This window comes from Atta colombica, unplaced genomic scaffold, assembly GCF_001594045.1.
Source record: "Atta colombica isolate Treedump-2 unplaced genomic scaffold, Acol1.0 scaffold53, whole genome shotgun sequence".
Taxonomy (NCBI): Eukaryota; Metazoa; Arthropoda; class Insecta; order Hymenoptera; family Formicidae; genus Atta; species Atta colombica.
The window spans coordinates 441,149-451,345 of NW_017259543.1; the positions used below are offsets into that span (position 1 = coordinate 441,149).

A 10,197-nucleotide genomic window follows, 5' to 3' on the forward strand; every position below is an offset into this window, starting at 1 on the left:
ATAATTAATATGCAAATAATTTTTACGAAGGATTTTCACCGTTTGTCGATATAATATACCGTCCGTTAATCTTTTCTGCAGCCATGCTGGCGAATATCGATCCGATGTACCAATACTCCCTCGTCTGGTTCGTCAATCTCTTCAAGAATACGATTGACAACACTCCGCCAGTAGAGGAAATAAAGCAGCGTTTGAAGGACCTTACCAAGTATTTCACCTATTCCCTTTACGTCAACATATGCCGTTCGCTCTTTGAGAAGGACAAGCTGCTCTTCTCGCTCCTGCTGTCCGTGAACTTGCTGAACAAGCAAGGTCAGCTCTCGATAGTCCAATGGATGTTCCTGCTGACCGGCGGCGTTGGTCTCGAGAATCCTTTTGCCAATCCTACCGATTGGCTGCCAGCGGGAGCCTGGGACGAGCTTTGCCGATTGGACAGCGTGCCAGGATTCACGGTAAACTTTCCGGAAATCAATAATGAAAATGAAAAAAATGAAAGACTCTAAAAAATTAAATCTATAAAAAGACAATAAAAATAGTTAATGAGAGCTAAATGTCAAACATTTATTGTTGAAATATTACACAATTGCGAACAATAATCGCAAACGTTTCGGTAATTTTGGTTTCCTTTTCAATGTAATAAAAATTATACAGCAAATATTGAATTAAAAGATAGCAAAAGAGAGCAATAATGAATGTTACGAAATAGGATTAATAAATTAATTTTATTTTCTGAGAAAAAATATAGAAATAATAAAAACGTTTTGATTCTAATTAATCTTCATCAATTTTGGTAAAAAATATCAAAATCTAATACGATAAAAGAAAACATGGAAAGGAGAATTGAAAAGGTTTTAATTAGTAATCAAAATTGAATAAATAGCATAAATCGAAAATACAGAGAGCAATGTCGAAATTAAAAATAAAGAAGCTATGTGAAATGATAGACTATAGAATAGAGAAGAATATATGAAATTTTAAAATATGACAATTATTTATGATGTCAAACAATAATTTTGCGCATTTTCAAAGATTAATGTTGTAAAAGCTTATTAATAACAAATTCATCGGTCAAAGGCCTATTAAGTGCAAAGATAAAATGAAGAAATCCAGTGAATTGTTAAAAATATGGAGTCAAAAATTTAAAACGAGTTTAAAAAAGTTTAAAAAAAGAAGAAAAATAAGTTAGAATTTAAGAGACAAAAAGTGAGTAAGAATAAAGGATAAATAATTGAAGAGAGAGAACAAAAAGAAAAAAACTAATACATAAAAATGTAGGAAAATACGTAAAGGAACGTCATACTTGTATATTTTTCATTACTAAAAAATAGGCGAAATAGGCGAATTTGCGACATGATTCTTATTATATTATGACCATTCGCGATTCTTATGTAATATTTCAATAATAAATGTTTAAACACTGCGCTCCGACAGTCACATTTTACTTTTATTAGATGTCTTCGCTTTTTTTTTGTAAAAATTCTTTGCAAATATCAATCGAATATCTTCAAGAAATTTAACGGAATTTCTTTCATTTGTTATAGATTTATTACATTTATTAAATTTACACACATTTATTAGAACGTAAAGTTTTACTTATCAAAGTCGTTTTTGTAATTTATTCAGGGAATAAGAGAGTCGTACACAAGAAATATCGACGAGTGGAAGAAGCTGTTCGATCACAAGGAACCTCATACTACAATCTTTCCTGCTCCTTGGAACAAACTGAATAACTTCGAGAAGATGCTGGTACTTCGTTGCATTCGTCCTGACAAGATAGTACCGGCGACACAATTATTCGTCGAAGGTAAGTTAAAAAAGAAAGGAGGTCACCAAAATCTAAGAATAGATCGATCCAGATGAAGGATACGGTACGGGGGGAATGTGGGGCAGGTCGTGCATTTCGTGCGAAAGGGCGAAATTAAATTCTTTGCAACAATAGAAAGTAGGTCTCTCCGCATATAATGCTCCCTTCATATCCTTATTTTCCTCCATCATAAAATACATCATCAAAGAAATCTTATATATAATATAGCCGGGAAAATTCTTAACTGAATTGTTGAAACTATTCGTTGCTACTTCAATTTTACCTGAAATTTGGATCACCCGATAGAGCAATTAGGTCGTCAATACATCGTGCCACCGCCCTTCGATCTGGTGGCTTCTTTCGCGGACTCGCACTCCTGCATCCCGCTGATATTCGTCCTGACACCTGGCGCGGATCCCATGGCGATCCTGCTGAAATTCGCCGATGATCAGGGCTTCGGGGCCAGTAGGCTGTTCTCCTTGTCCCTGGGCCAAGGTCAAGGGGTCATAGCCGAGGCTCTCATTGATGAAGGTGTAAAAAACGGCACGTGGGTGGTGCTGCAAAATTGTCACGTCGTCAAGACTTTTATGGTCACTCTGGAAAAAGTAATTTTTCGTACAAATCATATAAATACATTTATTCTGCGATAGGAGATTACACAGTTGGAAGATATATTGTTTAACTTTAACATTGTACGCATCCCTAAAGATCCATCTAAATTTTAACTTAGAGTCGCACAAATTTTATTTTTGGAGAATATGAAAATTGATTAAATTTTTAATTTCAATTTTTTTTTAAATGAATGTATTATAAACTTTTAAGTTTAGAGATATTTAGATTTATTATCAAGCTTAGAATTATTTGGTTTAGTGTTTATTACATTTGAATTTACTTAAATATATGACTACTACAAATTTTTTGTTACTTCCAACTCTCGAAACTTTTAGCTGTATTTAAAATAATATATTTTCATCATGTAATTTTATATAATTTTTTAACAAGTCCTTTCGTTGCATTATTCACTATTATTTTTATTTCATCACATTTAAGATATGCGAGAGTTTCACAAGGGAAACGGTACACCCCGACTTCCGTCTGTGGTTGACGAGTTATCCGGTCGAGCACTTTCCTGTCAGCGTCCTGCAGAACGGTGTGAAGATGACGAACGAGCCTCCCAAAGGACTGCGCGCGAATATCTTGCGGTCTTTTCACCAGGTAAAGGCAATTTCCCACTTCGCTCGTCCCAAGGAGATAAGAGATTAATTCTGAGAGATTCGTTTTTTAAATATCGCGGCAGGATCCAATATGCGATCCCGATTTCTTCGACACGTCGAAGCAGCGAGTGACTTTCAAACGGCTGCTCTTCGCGCTCTGCTTCTTTCACGCCATCGTGCAGGAGCGACGGAAGTTCGGGCCGATCGGGTGGAACAATCAGTACGAGTTCAACGAGACGGATTTGCGCATCAGCGTGTTACAGCTCAAAATCTTACTCGATCAGTACGACGACGTTCAGTTCACCGCGTTGAAGTACCTTACCGGTATCTGAATAACGGAATTAAATTCCGTTTCTTCTATATCTGAATTTTTATATTATCTTTTATGCAATCGCGTGCTTGAACAAGACTTTTATATTAAGAATAGATATAAAAATAAATATATTAAAAGTGGATAATGAAGATTCACGTATTTTTAATTTTTGGATTCGGAATTGAGCTGAAAATTTAGTTTATATTAATAATATAATTGACGTAAAAATAAAAGTAGATAATGAGATTCACAAAGATAATCTCTTTTTAATTAGACTCGAAATTAAGCTGAACAATGGAGTTTATTAATAGAATTTAAAAACAAATACGCTCAATCTTGTATAAAAATATAAAAAGTAGATAAAAAATAAAAATACATTTATAAATTTTTTTTAGTAGAATCTAACTCTAAAGAGTGAAAATTGGGCCAGTCTTGAAAAAGAGATTTTCAGTCTTTAAGAGATCCATTCTAAAAATTTTATAGAGCATTAATTATATTACATTAATATATAATAGATAAATATATTATATCAATATATAACATAAAAAATATATTTACATTAAATTAAGTAGATTGAATTGACGTTAGAAACGAAGAATTATAAAAATAAAATGTTACGAAAAGAAATATTCGAATCATTGATAAGTCCTAGTAAACAACAAGTTTTCATCAGCGCGATCTCTAAATCCTCTATTTTTTCAAGGCGAATGCAATTACGGCGGTCGTGTGACCGACGAATGGGATCGACGGACTCTGAACACGATGCTGATGCGATTCTATCACACGGACGTGATTGATGTCGATCAGAAATATCTGTTCGATCCCAGCGGCCTTTATTATATACCGCCAGTCACCGAGTATAGTCAGTTCCTGGACTACGTGACAGAATTGCCGATGACTACCGAGCCTAGTGTATTCGGCATGCACGAGAACGCTGACATCATTAAGGATCAGCAGGAGAGCTACTTGATGCTGTTCTCTATTCTAAGCACTCAGGTATTAAATCGAGCATCGAGATTGATTGTTACATTTCTACGCGGTTCTCGGGATAAAGAGGATTTATCGCACGCCTACATATCTTCCGGTGGATCCGAAATAACTTATAAAAGGGCGATGAAGCCCTTTATGAGGAGCATATGCAAAAGAATGATTTTGCGTAAAGTGTCTAAAAATTTTACTAAATGTACAAATCTGAAAATAATTTTATTGGACTTGCAAAAATGATTACGTAGGACATTCAAGCATGATAAATAAAACGCTGCAAAAAGATTTTGATATTTTAACAACTAGCTTCAGTGTTTTATTATGGTAAAATGATACAATTTCGAATATAATATAATTCTGAACGAAATAAGATTTGAATTTTCGAAGTTTAAATTTAATTTTTTCTTGTTTATTTAATACCCTTCGCACAATGAGAGTATCTAATTCGATCTTTAAAAATTGAATTCAAATTTATTTTGTCAAAATTGTATTAATCTCGAAATTGTATTACCTTATCGTATAACGTTTTGATAACAAACAACAAAATCATTTTTAGGTTTGTATTTAGTTAGATTTTTAAAAATTCAATAAAATCACTCTTGGTAAGTGTGATATAAAGAGCTTTAAATAAAATGAAATAAAATGTTTCAATTTAAATAAAATGTTCTATTTTTTTTGTAAAAGTTAGATACATCGATAATATATTCTAATAAATAAAATGTTTTTTAATTTTTATAATTTAATATAAAATTTATTACATTTGGGCTCTTCTAATTCCGGAAATATTTTTCTTATAAAATTTTCATAATCGTTTGGTGAACAATGCATAAGAAGTTTTGAGCGTCATAAGGTGAACAATATCCGCTCTTGCATAATTTATTGACTGTTTCTTTCATCTTCATTTAATTTCTCCTTTCCTATATTACAATAGAATAATGAGAATTCCTGTTATTTTTTCATCTTTGTTCAAAATATTGAGGAGATCAAAGTAAGTAATATTTATGTAAGAAAGTTCTGTAAATAACTGAATAATAATCTCGTTCTATTTTCACGTGATTAGCGTCAGGAAAGACGATTATATATTCTTACTTCTCATTGCAATCTAAAAATTCTCAAATGTTATTAAGATATTTATGTAACAGAATTAATTCCAGAAAAAAATATTCCCTACAAAAAAAGGAAATAAATAAAAAATTCCTAAAAAAACCTATAAAACCTGGCAAGATGAATGAGGGTAGAAAGTATAATAGAAATTATATACGTTTTGACTTTCGGTTTAGGTTTTCTTCAGTATAATACTAACAATTAAGTTAATTAAATATCAATTTCGTTCTATTTTCCAATAATTTCTATTTACCATTAGAATTGTTAAATTGAATTTTTTAAATATTTTAATTTTTTGAAAGTTTTTAACTGACATACATTTTTTTCTTTTACAAAAATTTACAGTTTCTAATTCAAAAGTACAAAGTACAGTCTCGAAATTACAAAGAAACTCTTTATTTTAATTTTTCTAGTAAACATATATTTTTGAAAAGAATCGTTTTTCAAAATTTCTATTTTTCTTTTTTATTATAACTTTTTTATTATAATTATATAATTTTTATTAATAAGATTTGTTTTTTATCGTTATATTCTTTATATTTATTAATATCTTGTTTTTTTAATGATTTAATATTAAATATTGTTACAAATAATAAATTAAATATATTTTTTTTGAAGAAATATATGAGCACACTACTTACAGTGTTGATTCTCACTATCCTTAATTTCCTTTATTATTGATTTTAATTATAGAAAATCTCAATTGTGTACTTTTAAATTTTTGTTACAATATGTTTATTTTTATGAAAGTTATGAGTAATCAAAGTTGGGTTGGATATGCTGTACACAGCGAGTTGACAAAATGATAGAGTATGGCATTTTTTGAAATGTTAAATGTACACGTTTTATTAATTTGATATTTACATTTCCACACATTTTCGTTTACTTTGATCTTTTTAACCTTATTTTTGCATTTTAACATGAGCCACTCTATACACTAATTTTATTTTTTATTTTTTAGAAAAAAACATTATTTTATTACCTGCAAAAAAAAAGAATACAAAGTTAGATTCGAATGTATGTAAATAATACTGTAAAAAGAGAATTAGAATTCTTAGAATTCACGATATCTATTAAAATTAACAACATTATTAGGAAGCTTTGTCGAGTCTTTATTTTTCAATCTAAGTTGAACAAATTCTCTATTTAGATATCTGAGTTCTCTAACAGAATTAAAACACTGCGGCGACCTCGTCAAAAGTTTACGAGTGTATCGCGTTAAGATATTCTGATTTTCGTCAGGACACCGGTCGTGCGGAAGTGGACATCGAGAAATCGCCGGATGAGATTGTTTACGGCGTCGCAGCCGACATTCTGTCGAGGTTGCCGCAAGACTACGATTTGACTGCTGCTCTGGACAGATATCCCACGCTATACGAGCAGAGTATGAACACTGTGCTGGTCCAGGAGATGGGTAGATTCAACAAACTCCTGCAGACCATCCGGAACAGCCTCGTGAATGTCCAGAAGGCTATCAAGGGTAAAGTTCTTACGGTTCTTTTCTTGTGATCCTTCTGAATTCTATTTCTTGTACTCGTTTAGGCCTGGTAATAATGAGTCCCGAGCTCGAAGAGGTCTTCTCGTCGATCATCATCGGTAGAATATCTAAGATGTGGATGACAAATTCTTATCCTTCTTTGAAACCGCTCGGCAGTTATATACATGATTTTCTAAAGAGGCTGAATTTTCTTCAGGTAACATTAAAAAGAAATGGATTATATTTCGAATTATTTTATTTGTTGTAAAAAGTGAACATTTTTGATTATTTCTTAGCTGCTTCACTTTTTTAATCCTATGATAATATTAAGCGAAAGCGACCTGTACAACATTAGAATTTTAGAGCTTTTCGATTTTTCAATCATAAAAATGGATTGATTTTGACACATGTCATTTTTTAGATATTTAAGATATTTACTCCTTTGATACATAACAGTGTATTTCGTGATAAATTAGATTTATTTATGTAATAAGAATTTTAATCGTTTAAAATTATCTTAATTGATTACATAGCAATCAAAATGAACAATTGGCGTTTTTAGGACTTAGCATACGGAAGACCTTCATGTAGACATTATATTACATAATAAATCAAACTTATTTAGAACAAAAACTTCAGCTGTTCAAAATTATCTTAATAATTAACAATCAAGATGAATAATTGTCTTTTTTAGACTTGGTACAGGGAAGGTCCTCCCACATCTTTCTGGATTTCCGGTTTCTACTTCACGCAAGCGTTTCTCACCGGCGCCCGTCAGAATTACGCGAGAAAATATTCCATTCCCATTGATCTCCTGGTTTACGATTTTTTTCCCTTAAAGGACACCGTTTTCGAAAAGCCACCGGTAGACGGAGTATACATTTACGGCTTATTTCTTGACGGTGCTCGCTTCGATATGGTTACAATGAAGCTCGACGAATCCTTCCCGAAGATCCTTTACGATACCGTACCTTATGTAAGTGAACACAAAGCAAAGCTCAATCCCTTCAGTTAAATTCGAGCTGCTTCTCGAGCAATACTCGAATGATCTCAAATCTCTGTGTGAAAAGACGCAGCTTCCTTAAGTGACGTTCTGGAACTCTCTCAGAAATGCAACATATGCTTTTCTTGGCCATTCAAATTTTTAATTGATCGAAGAAACTTTAAATATCATCAGAATTACAAATTACAACAATAAATAATGTCAAAATATGTTAACGATATGTTTTTCAATCGTAATTTGTTACAATAATATTTGTTACACGCTTAGATTCATTATGTATAATATAAAATTACTTAAAAGAAAGCTGCATCTCAAAAGATGTAAAGCATAGTGTAATGCTATGTTCTTTTTAGCTAAACTTCTAATTCATTGTTCTTCCTTTTTTTTTCACGTTGAGAGGTGAAAAAATAGAAAAGATAAACCGTGCAAAAAGTTCAGAGAATTGAACTTTAAGACAAAATTAACAAAAGTGAATTAGGCATGAAATATGTGTCTTTTTTTTAAACTTAATATACTCGAGTTAAAAAAAGCACTAATTTCGTATCTGACACATTGCTCTTTAATGATATTGTTTTAACAAAGGTTATTATCTCTATATCATGATTTGTGTTCTATTTTCCAAGGAATACACCAAGAGAAATTTAAAATGACTTTATTTTGAAGTTACCAAAGTTAAAAAGATGATCTTTAGTTATAAAATTTGACTGTTTATTGACGTTAAAAAAATTAAATCATTTGATTTTTTTGTATCTTTATCTGTTTTCTTGGAATGATCCTCTGACAGCAATGTTTCTCTTGAGCAGAACGTGTGTCAACTTATCGCATGTATTACGCTTCAGATCTGGCTGATGCCGGTGACGAAGGACCAGGTGCAGGATAAAGACACGTACACGTGTCCTGTGTACAAGACCAGCGAGCGGAAGGGCGAGCTGTCGACCACCGGCCATTCAACCAACTTCGTCATCGCGATTTGGCTACCGTCGACGCATTCGCCGGAACATTGGATTCTGCGTGGCACCGCCATGTTATGCCAATTGTCGAACTAATACGTGAGAGCTTTTCTGACAGATGGGAAGATCTTGAGAAACTGGACATTTTAATGAGCTCGCCATTGAAAATATATATGCCGTCTATTTAACTTTGTTCAATAAATAAATTTAATTCCTTTAACTGTTTCAACGGAGAATAATAAATTTTTCTCTTTAAAGGTTTGAATTTATTTCAAAAAAATTCAATTGTGATGATTAATTTTTCTTCAATATTAAGTTTTTGTGTAATTTTTTTATTAAGAAAAAAGTGCGCAAATATAAACTCATCCGTGGCTTTTGTAAATTTTTATGGTTGTAGAACGATGGGGAATTTTTATCTCATAATATATGTACATATTCTGCCTTCACATATAGAATATAAGAGAGAAACAGTATAAATAATTGTCACCAGTTATTAAAAATTATATTCATATTTACTTGAAATAAAAAAAACATTTATAAAACACTGTTTTTTATAATAGAAAACAACAATAATAAAAAATATTTTTATAAAATTTTACTTAAAAAAGGAGATTTTTTACTTTGCAAGCATTATTTTTTAAATAGATAATAGCCAGCATGGAGAATAAATTTAGAATATCTTTTATATCTACAAATATTATTTAAACAAATAGACAGATTTTCAAAATCCAAGAATTTTGCAAAAAGGAAAATCATATTACGCAAAATTATTATACATAAACAACGCCAGTTCTTTTGCTTAACAGTCTCAAGGAAAAAATATATATAGCAAAAGTATAGGAAATTCGAATGGCACTCAAAAAGCGGTCGACCATCCGTTAATTAAACTCGTCAGGAATTCTCGTCGATTCTCGTTGATCTCCTTTCGTGTCGTCGCCATCGTCGTCGTCGTCGTCGTCGTCGTCGTCGTCGTCGTCGTCATCGGTGGTGAGCACCATTTTCGTTGATGCTTCTCCTCATGTTATCCCGCGTGCCGTGTTGCACAGTTGCCGGTATTTATTATGTGGAATATGGCGCTTTCGGAGGTGGGGTAGTAGGGAGCTGTCAGGGGGGAAAGAGAGAGGAGTTGAGCCACCACGGGGGTGGTGGGATGGCTACAGCGGCTTGCTTGGCGGCACCCTGTCTACCCGGACCGAGATCGCCGGAGGCTCGTTGCCTAGCGACCCCGTATTGATCTCATCCCGTATACCCCGTCTCTACTCTCCTGTCCCATGCGAGCATCCCCCTTTCCTCCTCTCTCTCTCTCTCTCTCTCTCTCTCTCTCTCTCTCTCTCTCTCTCTCTCTCTC

General features: G+C 32.6%; 1 protein-coding gene across 1 annotated transcript in view; it reads left to right on the forward strand.

The window, feature by feature from the left end:
- The window catches only part of LOC108691844 (dynein heavy chain 7, axonemal), a 40,429-nt gene extending 31,484 nt beyond the window's left edge, over positions 1-8,945 (forward strand). The window contains exons 29-38 of the mRNA XM_018199774.1: positions 82-452; positions 1,624-1,804; positions 2,111-2,409; positions 2,855-3,019; positions 3,102-3,342; positions 4,035-4,327; positions 6,662-6,899; positions 6,962-7,113; positions 7,591-7,872; positions 8,739-8,945. Of these exons, the coding sequence (XP_018055263.1) occupies positions 82-452; positions 1,624-1,804; positions 2,111-2,409; positions 2,855-3,019; positions 3,102-3,342; positions 4,035-4,327; positions 6,662-6,899; positions 6,962-7,113; positions 7,591-7,872; positions 8,739-8,945 (2,429 nt within the window). The remainder of the gene's footprint in view (positions 1-81; positions 453-1,623; positions 1,805-2,110; positions 2,410-2,854; positions 3,020-3,101; positions 3,343-4,034; positions 4,328-6,661; positions 6,900-6,961; positions 7,114-7,590; positions 7,873-8,738) is intronic.
- Positions 8,946-10,197: the final 1,252 nt, after the last annotated feature.